Consider the following 18,218-nt stretch of genomic DNA (forward strand, 5'->3'; position numbering starts at 1 on the left):
ACAACCTAAATAATAGAACAATAACAACAAATTTAAATAAATAAAATATTAAAAATATACACAATTTATAAACAAACACAAACTTATAATACTATTTAATATATAAATATAATTTTTTCATGTGAATTTTCGAGCGTTGCTCGGGCAAATAATTAGTGTCAATTATTTTTAAACCGAGAAAACAAAAATACCATAGACTCATCACTCATAGACTATAGAAGTTACCTCCAAATGTTACAAAGTCTAAAATTCTAAATCTTCTCACACCCTAAAAACACAAAACTTTGGGGGGTTTTTCAGCGCGGTTTCCCCCCAATTTTCACACACTTTCTCCGCACTCTCTTCGCCCTCACTCCAAACTATCGGCATTCGGCGCCCAACTCCATTACTCAACCAAGGTAAAACCTTCAATGCACCCTCCCACATTTTCTCTCTCCTATTCCCTCTCATTCTCTCTCTAAAACCAACCAATTTCTGGGTTTTCCAAAGGGTGAGGGTGAAGTAGAATGATGTCAACTGATGAAGAAATTGCTTTGCGAGATGTCACTCATGCTGGTCTTGTCGTCAGTGACCGCATTAGCCGTGACGTCTCTACTCGTATCGACCTCGATGAAGCTTTGGATGCTGCAAGATATGCTAGTCACCCTTACACTACTCACCCTAAAGAGGTATTGTCAATTGTTAATTGTGAATTGGGTTTTTAAGTTTTTCTGGGGTTTTAGTTTTTTGTGTTTTTTTCTTGGTTAATTGAGTATTGAGTAAACCCAATTAATTTTTTAGGGAATAAGATAAGATTAATTGGGTTTTGCTTTGAAGGGAATTTAATTTGAACCAATTGATTGGGTTTATTTTCAAGTGAATTTAATTTGAAAATATTGAGTTAACCCAATTAATTTTTTTTTGCTCTTGCTTATTTACATTTTCTATTTGAATGTAGTTTGTGCTTAATTTCGAGCAATTTATTATAATTTTTTGTTTGGAATTGTGTTTTAAGTGTTAATGAGGAAATTATGTTTGAACATTGATTTTGTTTTCATGTCAAATTGATTCATTACCCATTATTTTTTTGGAAGAAGTGAATGATGAGAAAAGGTAAAGAAACGAGACAGTGGAAATGCAAGGGTCCGTTTGGTATCACTTTATACGAGTATGTCATATGATGAAACAATTGTTCAAACTTATCAAAATCATATTAATTTTGAAAACTGGCAACAAAAAAGTGGAAAAAACTTTTTCTGGTATCCTGTTTTTGTTTTTGTTTTTTTTTTTAAACTTAGATAAAAAAATGATGACAAACAAGCCCTAAGGACATTTGGTTGATTTGTATTTAAGAAATTGAAGAAAAAAATGTCAGTATCATATGTAATCGTCTTGAAAGATTGTATTTTTTCGCCCCGAAATTATAAATCTTACTATCAAGATAATATCCGACATATTAGGTACTTCTCGCGTCACAAAATTTGATGATCTTCACATGATTTGATAAGAATAATAAGCACAACCCACATTAAGGCAATAACAATTTTCACTTTTCTATTTTTTAGCAAACGAGAAACTTAGTAGACCTAGGAAACCTGAACAATTTGGAGAAGATCATGCAAATCCACAAATTTGTTGTGAGGGTAGGATAAGCATGGGGACTAGGCTATGTGAACATAGAGACTAATTTTTTGAACATTTGTTTGGTAAGAATCAGCTAACAATAGAGAAAGTTATATGACTAATACATTTTACAGTCTTACTTTTTTTTGGGTATTATAAGTGGCCTTTTTCTTAAAAAATGAAGAAAATATTTACACGTGTAATTATTTGAAAGTTATTCTTTCACTTTATTGTGCTGTTTAATTTTATATACAATACTACATAGTAGACTTGGGACCTATCTAACAGCATAGATAATGTGAAGAAACCTGGACAATCTAAAGATCATGCTAACTTGTAATTTTATTCAGGTGTAGGGCCTAGCTTCACTTGGCTTTGTTAACATAGACACTAATTCAGTGATTTTATCTGGCCCAGATTTTTATCCCTTTACCCCTAAGCATTTTGAAAGTATCTTTCATTCTGCTTGCTCTTTCCCTATACTTGTATCTTTGGGAATCAAATTTTGGAATTCCGAAAAGAATTTCATCAGATTCAAGATATTTCATCAAAATTAGAGCATGAACAACTTAAATGAGGAGCTGGAAGGCTTTTCTATGTCAATATTATTAATAATTTTGTGATGGAAAGTTTATGTAAACCTTGGGTCAATCCTTTTTTAAATTATGGGCCAGTGGTTTCCATGTTTGTTGTTAAATCACAGGGTAATTGTCTATTGCAAAAAAAAGTCTATCCTGAGTGAACAGGAAAAGGTTCTCTAACTTTCAGCTAACTACCTCAGTTTTTAAATGTTGCTGCTTATTATCAATTGATCTTCTTCCTCGAGCTTTAAAAGTATCAGTTCCTCTCTTAAAATTTCACCTCATATAATTATTGGACCTTCAGACTATTGATTTATCCTATATATTGTGAAAATATCTTATTCTTTGGTGTCTTCTCGTTTTGTTTCGAAATTATTCAATTCTTGTTTCTGGCATCTTATTCAGTATTTGCTATTCCAATCATATCTTTTATCACTTCAATTTTGACTTTTATCTCTTTTGGTATGATTGCTCACCTGACAATCCTCATTTTTTTCACCTCTAGCTTATGGTCCTAGGATAGCTTTATCTCCCACACCTTTATAGGGTCTACAATAGTTTCTGTGCTATTTAATTTTATAATTGCTTAAGACTTCTCGCCACTTCTCCATCAAGGTTTCTAGCATTAGAGTAATGCACAATATGATCCATAATACCGCCATTTGAATGTCCCACACCTAGAATTTGAATACATTATGTATTTTTGTATAGTTTGGGGGATAATGTGTATGGTTGAAAGAATCATATGCACACAAGGATAAATTTAAGCCTTATTCAGTAAAGGAACCACCAAGTATTAAACAAGAACATAAGTTGATTACTGTAGTTTGTAGGCCATGTCATCCACTAATTAATGCACTTAGACAAGCTTAATGATTTTAATCACCAGGTTAATAAAACAATTGTTTTAAACTAAAACAAACAAAAGAACTTTTATTGATTTAATCTGAAAATATGAGAACTTACAACTTAATCCCTTTATATAGGGAAAATTATATTTCTAGAACATTCCTAAAATAATTAAATAACTAAACATTAAAAAACTAAACAAACCTAATTATTAAAGAGTTTATTTGAAAATAAAATCCTATCTCTATCTATTTTCAACCCACTATATCCAAAACTTAGGATTTATAGATAATTTACCTGAGTTTGATTTAATTTGTAAAATAATCCAAGCCTAAAAATTAAAATGACTAATAAAATAACTAATATTTAGTCCACGTTAATCCTGTATCAGGGGACTGCTGAGCAGAATGAGCACACTGGATTGTACTTAGATCTCAGAGTGGTGCTTATTTTGCTGGAAACCAGATCATTGATTAATGATGATCTGAAGATAACCATTCCCTGAATGGCTGAAAGAATGTTGTATGATGTAGGGAGGAATTGTAGATAAGCATGGAAAAAATTGATTTTGGTGGGCTTTTGTGGATGTAGACTTCTTATCTACAACAATGCCTTCTCACAAGGCATCTAGAGTACAAATTACCTGGACTAGACTTTGTAGCAGATAATTGGTTAGGTAACATAGGCACATGTTCTATCTATTTAGTTGTAATTTCTAGGGTAATGTTGTGAATATTGTGATTAATTTTTATGCTAAGATTAAAGTGTTTAGAACATGTTGCTAATCTCTTGCCAATAGAAAGTTGGGGAACTTTTAATTTGACCAAAACATTTGTGGGTCTGTTAAGGTTCCATAAATCACTATAATGATTAACAGGTCCAGTTCACATCGAGAATTGGGATTTGTGTAAGGTGATTTTATTGTCTGCTGCAAGTTTACTTGTGTTTTGTAGAATTTCGATTAAAGTACGACATTCGATTCTTGATTGTTTTTTTTTTTTTTTTTGGGTCTAAAATGAATAATCCAAACTTATGGATGCTTATTTACATTGCAGTGGCCTCCATTAGTTGAAGTGGTAGATAGCTGGGAGTTACCTAATGTTCTTGTGGAGAGATATAATGCTGCTGGTGGTGAAGGAACTGCTCTATGCGGAATTTTTCCTGAGATACGTAGGGCATGGGCATCAGTTGATAACTCTCTATTTCTTTGGCGTTTTGACAAGTGGTAATTGCATTGATAAATATTTTGCATCTTTTCATGATACTTCTTTTTTAATTTGAGGCTACCTAGAAGAACAAAATGATTGGCATGGAGAATGCACAGGGGGTGGGGTTTCCATCACTTTCATGGATACTTTTATTAATTATTATTTTGATTATTAATTGTTTATTTGAAATTGCTATATTCAACATTAACAAATTGCAAGCTTGGCTTAGTGTTAATCTGATCTATATGAGTTTTTATTGGCCATGTGCTGGGTTCAGTCTTCATTGTCAGTAATTTTCTTTTTCGACCTTTTTTTTGCACTTGCCTTCAATCATGGTATGGTTTGTGACTTTGTGTGTTGGTTTGTATCTTAACAATGGCTATACTGTTTACTGATATACTATGTTACTTCGTCACAGTTGTTTTGGCTTCGTACTCGGGTTGACATGACACGACCCTATTCAGGCATGTAATCTGTGCCAGTTTTTTGGCTTGTGATTGGACACTTTGTCTAGGAGACCACAAAGCCACTAGAGAAAAAAGAGGAGTGGTATGAAAATGAACTGGCACAAAGTCTTAAATTCGCACTATAGTAATATTAAACCCTAGATCTAAAAATCAAAACATTAATTTGAGAAAAGAAAATATTAGAGCATAGACCTTCTGTTTCTTAAAGAATTTGAGAGAGGAAGACAAAGTGGGGGTGGGGGGTTCATTTTTTAGACTTCCCTCGCTTTTTAATTTTATATATCTCCATCGTACCAATGTAGTCTGTATTGAAATCTTAGTTAACCATATCATTAAAGGGCATATGAATGCACAAAGTTTAGGTTAGTAAATTTAAAATAATCTGGCCTGTTGTTTAGTGATGAGGAGAAAATAGCTATGTTTTTTTTTTTTTTTTTTTTTTTTTTTTTTTTTTTTCTGAAAGAAAAGAGAAAATAGCTATGTTTTATTGTTCTTTTTTAATTCTAGTTTTATTTTATATTTTTATATGGGGGATGGGGGTTGAGGAAGGGAATGATTTTTTTTTGTTTGCCTATTTAGTCTTTTACACAACCACTGGTTATGTACACCACCCCCACAATCATCCTGTGTGAATCTTAGGTTTTGAGAGAATTTTTTTTTATCGGAAAAAGGAACTGCATGAATTGTATAACATCAAAGAGAATAAGAATATACAGTGTGTTTTGTAAAACTGACTAAATCTGTTAGTCATTTCATTTTCTGAAGATTGCATGTTCTATCTGCCTTGATGTTTGATTTCTGCCTTTGAGTAACTAGTCTTATTTAATCTCATTGTAATCTATGTGTAGGGATGGGCAGTGTCCTGAGTACAGTGGAGAGGAGCAAGCTATATGTGCTGTGGGCCTAGCTAAATCTAAACCTGGCGTTTTTGTTGAAGCTATACAGCATCTTTTGGTGTTGGCTACACCTGCTGAGGTATTTGAATTTTTTGTGCAATCATCCAGATAATACTCCCTCCGGTTTTAATAAATGTTCCATTTTGACTTTCATGTTTGTCAATGAATGACTTTGGCTATTATAGTTATCTCTAACTCTTATAAGGCTATTATTATAAATTATGAAAATTTGATAATTCTTATTCTTATATGGAGACAAATCAAATAATAATTTACCTTATATTTACTTTTATCTATTAGTTGAAAAGATGGTAAAAGTATGACATGTAAACAGTGCAAAAGTGAAAGTGGAACAATGAATTAAAAAAAAAGAGGGAGGACTACTTTAAGATGATATATTGGTTTTAACCTTTCATTAGTTAGATCTCTTACCAAGCATCAACTTAAACAACATTTTGCATATGCCACTTGACAACTCGCTTGTTCTTGATATACTTTTCTTTCCTTTCACTCCCATATTACTGTCTGATTTTCTGTTACTTGGATGTGAAACATGCTAAATCTTTTTTTGGCATTTTATTGATTGGATGGAACTTGAAGTGGTCAGCTGGGTTATCTATTATAAAAAAAAAAACACAAAAACAAAAAATTGGTTTCACCACCACTTAACTTTGCCATCCAAAAAAACCGTTAAGTGGGTTCTACACTATACATGTGTCAATCATCTATTGGATTAAAAAAGGAAAAATTGCCAAGAATAATAAAACCTTTGGCCCATTTTTAAAACTAATACTCCCCCCCGTTTTTAAATACTTGCTCCACTTTCCTTTATGGCTGTTTTTAAATACTTGCTCCATTTCCTTATTTAGAAATTTTTTACAATATTTAATTTATTTCTCTCAATAAGTGGACCCAACATAAATAATATTTTATTAATTTCATGTTCTCTCTCCTCCAATTCTCTCAACTACTTTTGCTTTTTTTATTTTTTTATTAATTTCTCCTAAAACTCTGCGCATAGAGAAATGGAGCAAGTATTCAAAAACAAAGGGAGTACAACCTTTGAATTATACTTGAATATTACAAGTTTACAACCAGTAAGGGGTCTCAATTTTAAACAAGACAAAAGACTTGTAACTGGTTAAATAGGTTGGGCGTGTCGTCATATAATTGGTGACTTTTTTTCCCTTTTCTCTTTCTTCGTCCTTTCTCTTTCCCCCTCCATACGACCAGACTTCTAGCCACCTTCCCCTCCCCGCTGCACCTCCTTTTCTGGCCACCCTTCCCCTCCCCTGCCCACCTCCCTTTCCCTTTCCCGCATCCCCCGCCCAGCCCATCTTCCTTCCTCGCATCCCCTGTCGTGCCCCCGCAAGCTCGCCACTTTCACCTCTTTGTCAAAACCTCGAAAAAACCCACCACCTCGCTGCTTTCTTCCTTTCTCTTTCCCCCTCCAATTGATGTTGATTTGCGATTGTTGCTACTGGTGTTGATTTGCGATTGTTATTGATGTTGATTTGATTTGGATTACCAATTGATGTTGATTTAATTGCTGAATGGGGGTGGCGGATTGGTGCTATTTGGTGGCGTTGGCTATGATTTGGTGTGCAATTGGGGAATTGGTGATGCGGGGTTGGTATTGTTGGTGCGAGGAGAGGGAACAGTTGCTCTCGCTGCTGTTCGTGAGGGAGAAGGGAGTTGTGGTTCGTCAGGTACGGAATTCCGGCTTTTCGGCTTGTTGGTGGGTGTGTGGGAGTTTTTGGTGGTGGTGGTTGGCTGCAGTGGTCGGGAAGGGTGGAATTGGGGCTGCAGAAGGGTGGGGTTGAAATCGAGGATGGTTGGTGGGTTATGAGGGAGTTTTGGCCTAGTAGTGGGGGTTAGCAGCGATGGTTGGGAAGGGGTGGGGGAGGGGTGGTTCTGGTGGTGGAAATGAGAGCGAGTGGTGCAGTGGTGGTGGGGATGGAGAGAGGGGGTGGTGCAGTGGTGGAGTTTAGGGAAGGAGAGAGAAAAAAAAAACTTATTTAAGCCACTTATAACGACACGTGGCATGATTAACTTGTTTATCCGGTTGCATCCGGTTATGTCTTTTTTAAAATTAAGACCTTTAAAGGTTGTAATATTCAGAAATAATCAAAAGGTTGTATTATTTAAAAAAAAAAAACGACCCAAAGGTTGTATTATTAATGACCATTTTTCCTTAAAAAAAGAGAAATTTTAAAAATGAAAAGTTAAAAAAAAAAAAGTAAAACCCTAAAATCCCAACCCAACCACCACCCCTACCACCAGCGCTGGTTCCCACTGCCGTTATCCATACCCAGCCCCCAAAACCGTCGACGAACCGCCAAAATTGTCGTCGGACCACCGTAACCCCAACCCAAACCAGCCAACCGACAACAGCAACATCACCCCCACCATCGTCGCCGAACTCCTCTCCCCTATGCAAAACCGCCGAAACCCCAACCCACATCCATACCCAAACCCATAAATTGCCTTACTCTCACCCTCACTGAACCCAAACCCATACCCAGAAACCAAATCGGGGCTGAGGTTGGGGTATGGTTGGGCTGGTTTCGACGGAGAAGGGTGGTCTGCTGGCTGGTTTCGTCGGTCTAGGGTGGTCGGCTAGGATGGGGTGATGGTGGTGGAGCTGGGTTGGGGTTACAGTGATGGGAACCAGCGCTGGGGGTGGTTCAACAGAAGGAAGGTTAGCATAATTGATTTTTAATTCATTATTCTGCTTTTTACATATAACATTTTGAAACGCTGATCTGATTCTCAATTAATAATTAAATTCGACAATGATACTGAGAGGCCCTTGAAAATCACTCTTCATGTTTAAGGACCATTCCTTTTAGCTGTAGTACAAGCAATGTATAAAAAAGCTCAAGGCGCACTGAGGCGAGAGGGGTTCTGCTGCGCAGTGCGCCTCTTTGAAGTGAGGCGCAGTATATGGGCAGTTAAAATATTTTGGCTGAAGTTTGCCTCATGTGTGCCTAACCCAAACCGCCTTGCCCAAACCTAATTAAGCGCTCACCCTTGATCGCCTCAGCGCCTTAGGCGCGCTTTTTCAAACACTGAGTACAAGGTACCAAAAGAATTTGAGCCTACCACAGGTATCTTGACTATTTTGGAATGTGTTCTTGCTTTTCCTTGATTAGTAACTTTTCGTTTAGTATGTAATATTGTAATTGTAATAAGATGAAGGTCCGATAATGGATCTTACTATTTCTTAGTAGTTGCATTAATTCAACCAAATAGATACATATTTCTTGTTTAAATCCATTTTTACATGTGTTGATGTGATGGGGTTTTATGCTATAAGTTCTCTTGTTCTGCAACGAAAGAAAGAGATTGAAAAAGTTACTTTATTTTCTACATTCTTTCCAATGATCTGTAAGCAGTTTTACTTTCTATCTCTTTATATGTGCTCCCTTAGAGCTGTTTAATGAATTTATGAACTCTAGAACTATTCCATTTGTTGCTTGGTTGAAAAGAAATATTACATACGAAGTATTGTCTTCACCCACCTTTTGAATTTCAACATTTTTTCATGCATCTTTGGTACAAAATAAAGTGTGTGTGTTTTTTTTAATTTATTTTTTAATTTTTTTTATACAATCTCTTTACTTTGATGAATTCACTTTTTAGTTTGCATAAGCGTGAGATTTTAATTTTTCATTTAGCCAACATTCTCTTGTCTTGATAAAAAGTGAGAACTTGGTAAGTGGAAAGGTGACCTGGAAGTGTCATTACTGTCATTACGATACTTCAGCCTATAACAAGGAAGATCATATAAATCACCAGAGAAAGCTATGCCCATTTGTGATTTTTGTTATTGCTATAGCTCACTTCTAAAGTCTGGTACTTAAGTCATATAAATGCAACTTTTAAAAAAGTGGCCATTTCATCCTTGTAAATGAGGAGATTATTTCATTAAAGCTTGAATAGGAGTTCTATTAGAAATATAAGAAAAAAAAAATTATGTTTCACCTCTTATTGGATAAATTATTAAATGTACAATCGTCTATTTGATGTTAAAATAATGTGCCTAATGGAGTCTCTTACTTTCCATGTATACGTTTACTTCTTTTGGCCTTTAATTTGATGTTTCCCTTGTATTCTTTTGGGTGCTGCTGGTTGCTAACAAGATAAGATTTCAGTTAATTCTTGTAGGAGTTTGCTGTTCAGGAACAGCTGATGGAACTGATCCATATGCGGAGCTCTCTTTACAGCCACTTTCTGAATATACAATTCCATCTGAGGGAGTCACAATGACTTGTATTACGTGCACTGATAAAGGTCGTATTTTCTTAGCTGGCCGTGATGGTAACATTTATGAGCTGTTATACACAACAGGATCTGGTTGGCAAAAACGTTGCCGTAAAGTATGCCTTACTTCAGGTCTTGGTAGCGTCCTTTCGAGGTACAAATCATCTATCTGGTCTTGCTGGATAAAACTTCGTCATAATGTTTTCTGTACAACCTGCTATGTCCTTTGATGTTAATCTATGATTTATATACTCTTATTCCCCATGTTTATTGTTTAATCACTTTAATGTTGAACCGAAGCCATCCCATGATCTAAAGAATATTTTTTTTGCTTATACTCTGCTTTTGTATCTGTCCAGATGGGTTGTGCCAAATGTCTTTAAATTTGGAGCCGTTGATCCAATTGTTGAGATGGTTTTTGACAATGAAAGGCACATATTCTATGCAAGAACTGAAGCTATGAAACTTCAAGTTTTTGAGTTGGGTTCAAATGGAGAAGGACCTCTCAAAAAAGTGGCAGAGGAAAGGAACTTTATAAATCAGAGGGACCCAAATTATGGAGGTAGACAGTCAACAGGGGCAAGAGCTACCAGTGGATCTGCAAAACCCTCTATAGTTTGCATTTCACCTTTATCTTCATTAGAGTCAAAATCTCTTCACCTCGTTGCTGTATTATCTGATGGGAGAAGAATGTACTTTTCTACTGGTTCTTGTGGGTTTAATGGTTCAGTTGGAGGTCTGCATGAATATTCTGATAACCATCATAGGCCAAGTTGTTTGAAATTTGTTTCAATCAGACCTTCTCCTCCTCTGGGGGTCACTGGTGCACTTGGTTTTGGCTCTGTTCCTCTTATTGGTCATGCTCAGAGTGAGGATCTCTCTCTGAAAGTTGAAACAGCATATCATTCTGCTGGAACTCTTGTGCTTTCTGATTCCTCACCTCCAAATGCATCCTCTCTTCTTATTGTTTGCAAAGATTACACTGCTCAGTCTTCCCCTTCAGGGAATATGGCGACTAGTGTCAGGAGTTCTCGTGCTTTGCGGGAAACTGTTTCTTCTCTGCCTGTAGAAGGCAGAATGTTGTTTGTAGCAGATGTTTTACCCTTACCAGACACTGCATTAATGGTACAGTCTCTTTATTCAGAAGTTGAGTTCTTTGGTTTGGGTAGCTCAGGTGAGTCGCTGGAGAAAGCGTCTGCAAAATTATGGGCTAGAGGTGACCTTTCGACTCAGCATATTTTACCAAGGAGGCGGATTGTTGTATTCAGTACCATGGGCATGATGGAGTTAGTTTTTAATAGGCCAGTTGACATCCTTAGAAGGTTGCTGGAATCCAACTCACCAAGAGCAGTTTTAGAAGACTTTTTCAATCGTTTTGGGGCAGGAGAAGCTGCTGCAATGTGCTTGATGCTGGCTGCAAAAATAGTTGATACAGAAAATATTACAGGCAATATTATTACTGAAAAAGCTGCTGAGGCATATGAGGACCCTAGATTTGTGGGAATGCCCCAACTAGAAGGTAGTAATGCATTGTCAAACACAAGAACAGCTGCTGGTGGGTTTAGTATGGGGCAGGTAGTTCAGGAGGCTGAGCCTGTATTTTCAGGTGCCTATGAAGGGTTGTGCTTGTGCACGGCAAGGTTGCTTTTTCCACTGTGGGAGCTTCCTGTTATGGTTATAAAAGGTGGTTCTGACTCTGATCAATCTGAAAATGGTGTTATAGTGTGCAGACTATCTGTTTCAGCTATGCAAGTTCTTGAAAACAAAATCCGTTCCTTAGAGAAATTTTTTAGATTACGTAAGAATCAAAGGAGAGGAATGTATGCACGTGTTGCTGGCCTTGGGGATTTGACAGGCTCGATTTTATATTCAAGTGGTTCAACGCTAGGGGGTGGTGACAGAAGCATGACAGGACATTTATTTGGGGGTTATTCTCGTAATATGGAGTCTGCTGATGGACTTGCATCTAATAGAAGACAGCGGCTACCTTACAATTCTGCAGAACTTGCTGCTGAGGAGGTCTGCTTTTGCTGTTTTTCCCTTTATAACCATAAAATAATGATTCTTATCTGAGTTTTTTTTTTCCTGTACCCTGCAGGTAAGAGCAATAGAATGCCTTCGGCAGCTGCTGCTCAGATCCAGTGAAGCTCTTTTTCTGCTACAACTGCTTTCATTGCATCACGTGTCACGGTTAATTCAAGGTTTTGACGCTGACTTAAGGCGTGCATTAACTCAAATGACTTTTCATCAGCTTGTTTGCTCTGAGGAAGGTGATATGCTACCAACTAGGCTCGTCTCTGCCTTGATGGAGGTAATACGGCTTGTGGGACATTAAAAAATGAGTACCAACTCAGTTTTGTTGTGTCTTCCTTCTGCATTAATTAATCTTGTTCTTTTGCTGCTCTATTCCCACAGTATTATACTGGTCGTGATGGTAGGGGGACTGTAGATGATATTAGTGGGAAACTGCGGGAAGGTTGCTCAAGTTACTATAAGGAGTCTGATCATAAATTTTACTTAGCTGTGGAATGTCTTGAGAGAGCTGCTATATCTTCTGATGCTGAAGAGAGGGAAGCTCTTGCTAGGGAGGCCTTTAATTTTTTGAGTCAGGTCCCCGAGTCTGCAGACTTGCGCACAATATGTAAAAGATTTGAGGACCTGAGGTAAGCTTATACCAAAATTCTATTCCGTATGTGTCTTAGTCAAGTGTACTTGCTAACAATCAAGGAGTTGCAGATTCTATGAAGCTGTTGTACACTTGCCTTTGCAAAAGGCTCAGGTTCTTGATCCTGCTGGAAATGCATCTAATGATCAAATAGATCCAGCAATTCGAGAACGTGCTCGTGCTCAGCGTGAACAATGCTATGAAATTGTTACTGGTGCTTTGCGTAACCTGAAAGGAGAAGCATTTGGTTCTCCCACTAAATCTGCATCTGCAAGATCTGTTCTTGATCAGTCCTCTAGAAAGAAGTATATATGTCAAATTGTTCAGCTCGCTGTCCAGTCATCTGATAGAATATTTCATGAGTATCTCTACCGAACTATGGTTGATCTGGGTCTGGAGAATGAGCTTTTGGAATTCGGAGGTCCTGATTTGGTTCCTTTTTTGCAGCATGCTGCCTCTGAACACAAAGATGAGGTACATTTGAGACTTCTACTGTCATATTTGTTCCTCGGTTTTTCTTGGTGCCAATTCCTGCTTTTGGTATTGCCTTCAATGGATAATTTTTGAACCTTTAATCATTTAGTTTGATCTTCTTCTTTGTTGTATGACAATGTACAGTGGGTGTGATCTTTTACTTCAGTTTTTAATATTCTTATTCCTATATATATATTTTTTTCACGGGTAGTGGGTGCGGTCTTCTAACTTACAGGTACGTGCTGCTTCATCAACTACATACCCTACTTCAGCAATGGGTCATATGGGTGTCCGTAATTCTTTCAATCAAGCCAAATATCTAGATCTCCTGGCACGTTATTACATCATGAAACGCCAGCATTTGCTTGCAGCTCATGTGTTGTTGAAGCTGGCAGAAAGGCGTTCCATAGAGGATAGAGATGTCCCCAGCTTGGAGCAGAGGTTAGTGCTCTAATTCTGTATTTTAACACATACCTCTCCCATTAAACAACTTTAAAAATAAAACCAAACAAAACATCCTTTGTTGGACCCTGTAGAGCGGGATGACATAAAGAAGAGGAGGCTCTAGCCATTCTACTACCATAACATTATCTTTTCTTGATTGCTTACTATTTCTTGATATGCCAATCAAAGTATACATGATTAGTTTTTGCACATTGTCATTTCAGGTGTCAGTACTTAAATAATGCTGTTTTACAAGCAAAAAATGCAAGCAATAGTGATGGTTATGCGAGTTCTGCGAAAGGTGTCTATGATGATGGATTGCTTGATTTACTTGAGGGAAAGCTTGCTGTAGTGCGTTTTCAGATAAAGATCAGAGAAGAACTGGAGGCTATTGCCTCACGGTTAGAATCACGCACTGGAACATCAGAGTCTGGTGAGAATGAAGAGACTCCTGAAAGACGTGAAGTTAATTTGGCCAGCTCCATGAGGGAGAAGGTGAAAGAGTTATCATTAGAATTGAAGAGTATCACTCAGCTGTATAATGACTATGCTGTTCCTTATGAACTTTGGGAGGTAGATCTCTCCTCTCTCTCATTTGCTGATACTCCCCCCCTCTTCCCTCCCCTGAACATATAGAATTTAATACATAGTGCTTGTCTTGGAGTATGTTTCATTCTACCTTTCTATATATGATTGGGAAGCATGGTTATCTCTTGAAAGCTGCCACAATTTTTTGTTGTTGGATATGCTATGCATACATGGGTGCCGTGAGAAGTATAGTTTTTAGATACTTGACACTTGTTTTCATTAAAGGTTCTTGATGCGACTGATAGTTGATAAGTAGTTGTGAGGAATACTTTGTTTAGGGATATGTTTTTAAGATTTTCTGTTTTGGAAATTGGAAGAGGTTTGAGTTTTTGAAGTTATATTATATTGCTCTCAAAGAAAAGTGGTTAAGATATTTCCTTTGGAATTTGATGTCTTATGGCATAGCTTGCCACCATGCACAAAAAACTGAAAAAAGTAGTTGTGCTCTCTTAAGTAATGTTAGCATTGGAAAATCATTCCTGTGGTCTCTTCACTGTTATTTTTCTTCTTTGGTATAGTACTATAGTGTAGGGCTCGATTAATTGTTTAGGTGGAGCAATTTTTCTAAATTTCTTAACATAATATTGTATCCACTCAAGTACTTTTTATTTCTAGGGTTACACAATTTTTATGACGAAATTCCGCTTTGATGGGGGAGGGATTCTTCAAATTTAGAATCAATTTGAGTAAAATAAAAAACCTAAGATTGCATGCTGTTGTTGGAAGAACTGTTAGAGAAGTATGTTAAGAATCTTGTGGGGCTTCTTTCTTGGCAATATCAAACTGGTGTAGAATTTTCAGGAGCAAGTATATCCTGAGATTCTCCATTTCTCCTGACCACCCCTTCAGTAAAATATTCGAAAATGCATCTGATTTGTTCATATTAACTACTAACCATAAGCTATAATTTTCTGGCTAAATTATGATTTTGAATGTTCTTAAATCCTTATCCTTAATGCCAATTTGATCCTTTGCTTAAACTTTGAGGTGAAAGTTTACTTATTTATTTCAAAGTTTCTTCATCAAGCAATAAATTGGGGGGCAATGGAGTAGCATTTTTCTTTGATTCAAATCGAAATGTCTTTCTTTTTAAAGACATTTTGGAAATTTTACTGCATAACTTAATTTCTCTCCTTTATGCTTTGTTATTCAATCTTAAGTTGTTTTGGCTCTGTATTTGATCCACAGGTTTGTCTTGAAATGTTGTATTTTGCAAGCTATTCTGGTGATACTGACAACAATATTATTAGAGAAACTTGGGCCAGACTTATTGACCAGTCTCTTTCAAGGGGTGGTATAGCCGAAGCTTCTTCAGTTTTGAAGAGGGTTGGTCCTCGTCTATATCCTGGAGATGGAGCTATGTTGCCGTTAGATACATTATGTCTCCATTTGGAGAAGGCTGCACTGGTATTGATGTTTACATGAATGACCTTTAGTAATGTCGCTTACAATAACTTTATTTTTGAAGCTGTGGATCAACTAATTTGAACTTCTGTTTTGTTTCTCAGGAGAGATCTACTTCTGGAGTTGAGTGTGTTGGAGATGATGAGATTCCACGAGCTCTCCTTGGTGCCTGCAAAGGTGCTGCAGAGCCTGTCCTTAACACTTATGATCACTTGCTATCTAATGGAGCAATTTTAACATCACCAATGCTCAAGCTACGGCTTCTTCGTTCAGTTCTAGTGGTGCTTCGAGAATGGGCTATGTCTATTTTTGCACAGACAATTGGTACAAGTTCTGTTGGAGCTTCGCTAATCTTAGGAACATACCTACCTGATCAAACTGCTGGTGGTAACCAAGGGGTCCGAGATAAGATCACCAGTGCTGCAAATAGGTAGCAATTCCTTATTTTTATTTTTATTTATTTTTCTATAAAATTTGGATTAGTTGGATTACATGCACTTAGGTACTTCTCTTTCTATATAATCTTTTACATTTTGTCTGTGAGTGATTTTTTTTCTCTTAGTCTGCTTGCTACTCAGAAAAGAAAGATGGTACCAATCCTTTTTTTTTTTTTTTTTTTTTTTTATTTATTTTATTTTTTATTTTTATTCTATCAAATGACTGTTGGCAGACATTGGATGTTGTGTTACATATTGTGGCTTTGAGTAAGTTCATGGGAATTTTGGTTTGACCATATGGTATCTAGAGGGTGGTGGGTCCGGTGGTCTTTGTTATTTTTGGAACCTGATACCTTTGTGACAAGGTGAGGAGATATGTGAGGAATGAATGGGATTTTGACCATCTTTGGAAGCTCCTTGTAAACTGCCAGAGCCTTTTCCTCCCTTGGTTTTATGCAGAGTTGGAATTAGATTTCATTTCTGTTTTAGGAATATTGTTTGGTTGCTATTGAGTTTTAGTTCAACCATAATTGGTCTACAGGAAGGCCTTAGTCTGATTTGCTATCCCCTAAACATTGATTTCTTTGTGTCTTGCTCTCCTCCATTCAAATGTTCTTCTGACGAACCTGTCCTTGTAGACTTGTGGCATTATTGTCTTGTCTTTTGTGATATTTTTTGTGCATTGCCTAAACTCAGTGATGTGGCTTGTTGGCTTCTTATAAGCAATTACAAGTAGTGATCTTGCTCAATCTTGAAGCATATTTTAACGTCCAAATGGCGTTGGGCACAAGAAAAGGAAATTATTGGAAACTTACCTTGTGCTCAAGAAAACCCTGCAAAGAATGTGGGTATTTGGAAAAGAAATGTAAGCACAACCCACTCGTGCTGAACTTACCCTGACTAAATGCACTGATTCTCCTTTTGCAGCTGGTGCTAGTGTTCCCTCGATGTATTCTATTTGTTTCTTATTATCTTGGGATTTATTCTTGTTGGATAGCGACATTGATGTTCGAATAGAAATATGGTGACTTTGCCTTTTAGGATAACAGGCTTTACTGCACTTCATGACTTGTCTAAATAGAGTGAAAGGCTACTTACTAACTATTATGCTTACAGTTAGATGAAACTTGTATACTAATTTTTTGCCAAGACTGCTAACTTTCTTCATTAATTCTGATCTATCATGTCAATTTTGGAATTTCAGGTATATGACTGAGGTACGAAGATTGCCACTACCACAAAGCCAGACAGAGGCAGTGTATCGTGGATTTCGAGAATTAGAAGAATCATTAATAAGTCCATATTCTTTTCAGCACTACTAAAGGTTTTGATTTTTGAAGCAATTTGTTGTATGTACTGTATTAGTATCAGCATTGATCCACAGTTCTGAAATATGATGATTGTGATTTGTGAGTCCTTTGAGGCATGATTCAAAAGTTTTTCGTGTACTTCCTGCTTTCAGTTAAATCATCCCGCTTAGACGTCTTAATATAAGGAATAATTTGACATCATATGCCATATAGTCACCACGTCAATCAAACCACTGGTGAGGGTCCAAAATCCATTGTCCTAATACAGTTTTCTTTCGATTAGTTACTCTGTAATAGTGAAAGACTGAAAGCCAGATTGTATCTAACTATTCAGAACTGATTTTTATTTTTGGGTGATGAGATTATGTCATTGCATAAATCCAAGTACATATTTTGGAATTAAATTCTGTATGTATAAAGCTTCACTTATTCTCACTACCCATATCCCCGTAAGTATGTACTAAAAGTATGGCATGTTAGCCAATCCATGTCTTTATTACCTCCTTGCTCTCCTCGAGCTTATATCGATAAGTATAGCAAATCTGTTGGCTTTTTATCAGCACACTAGTTTATCTGCAAAAAGGGAAAACAACACTGGACATTGATCTGAAGCAGGAAATGAACACATGCACTAGAGATGCACAACATTGATCTGAAGCAGGAAATGAACACATGCACTAGAGATGCACACCATTATAGGACAATCAAGCAATTACATTGAAATGGAAATAGCTTACTTAATTCGCTAAAAAAAAAAGACACTTAATCCACCATGGTTTTCTAGGCAACTTGTTTAAGAGGTTGGCTTAGGCTAACTGTATCAAGGAGAATTTGAGTCAATTAACATAACCTAGTAATGAATCCCATTTGTTTGGAAAGCTTTTTCTTGACCATAAAGTCTAGTTGACAAAAATAAAACTAAAAACACAGTTGATTATATGAGACCTATATTGCTATAAGGAAGAAAATAGTGGATTTGCTGAAAAGAAGATATATGGAAATGGGGTAGAGGTGTCAATTTGAGTCA

At 36.6% G+C, this 18,218-nt stretch overlaps 1 protein-coding gene across 2 annotated transcripts; it reads left to right on the plus strand.

Moving 5' to 3' along the window:
• Positions 1-275: 275 nt before the first annotated feature.
• On the plus strand, positions 276-17,297 carry LOC145582991 (nuclear pore complex protein NUP155-like). 2 transcript variants are annotated; one of them, XM_081640083.1, is made up of 14 exons: positions 292-398; positions 490-668; positions 4,088-4,257; positions 5,556-5,682; positions 9,761-10,023; positions 10,229-11,888; positions 11,968-12,180; positions 12,285-12,532; positions 12,606-13,008; positions 13,244-13,449; positions 13,677-14,025; positions 15,229-15,447; positions 15,549-15,874; positions 17,086-17,297. In XM_081640083.1, the coding sequence occupies exons 2-14, from the start codon at positions 507-509 to the stop codon at positions 17,201-17,203; spliced, it is 4,464 nt and encodes a 1,487-aa protein (XP_081496209.1). In that variant the 5' UTR covers positions 292-398; positions 490-506; the 3' UTR covers positions 17,204-17,297. The 2 variants fall into 2 exon arrangements, with proteins under 2 accessions (XP_081496208.1, XP_081496209.1); XM_081640082.1 differs by having other exon boundaries at positions 276-668.
• The last annotated feature ends 921 nt before the right edge of the window (positions 17,298-18,218 follow it).

This window comes from Chenopodium album, chromosome 15 (genome assembly GCF_948465745.1).
Source record: "Chenopodium album chromosome 15, dcCheAlbu1.1, whole genome shotgun sequence".
Lineage (NCBI taxonomy): Eukaryota > Viridiplantae > Streptophyta > Magnoliopsida > Caryophyllales > Amaranthaceae > Chenopodium > Chenopodium album.

What these genes read in the sequence shown, in the direction of transcription:
- LOC145582991 (XM_081640082.1), top strand. Translation starts at nt 507, where the DNA reads ATGATGTCAACTGATGAAGAAATTGCTTTGCGAGATGTCACTCATGCT. An exon ending in CTTGGTAGCGTCCTTTCGAG is followed by an intron (nt 10,024 to 10,228) that starts GTACAAATCATC and finishes GTATCTGTCCAG; the next exon opens with ATGGGTTGTGCCAAATGTCT. An exon ending in CCTCTGAACACAAAGATGAG is followed by an intron (nt 13,009 to 13,243) that starts GTACATTTGAGA and finishes TCTAACTTACAG; the next exon opens with GTACGTGCTGCTTCATCAAC.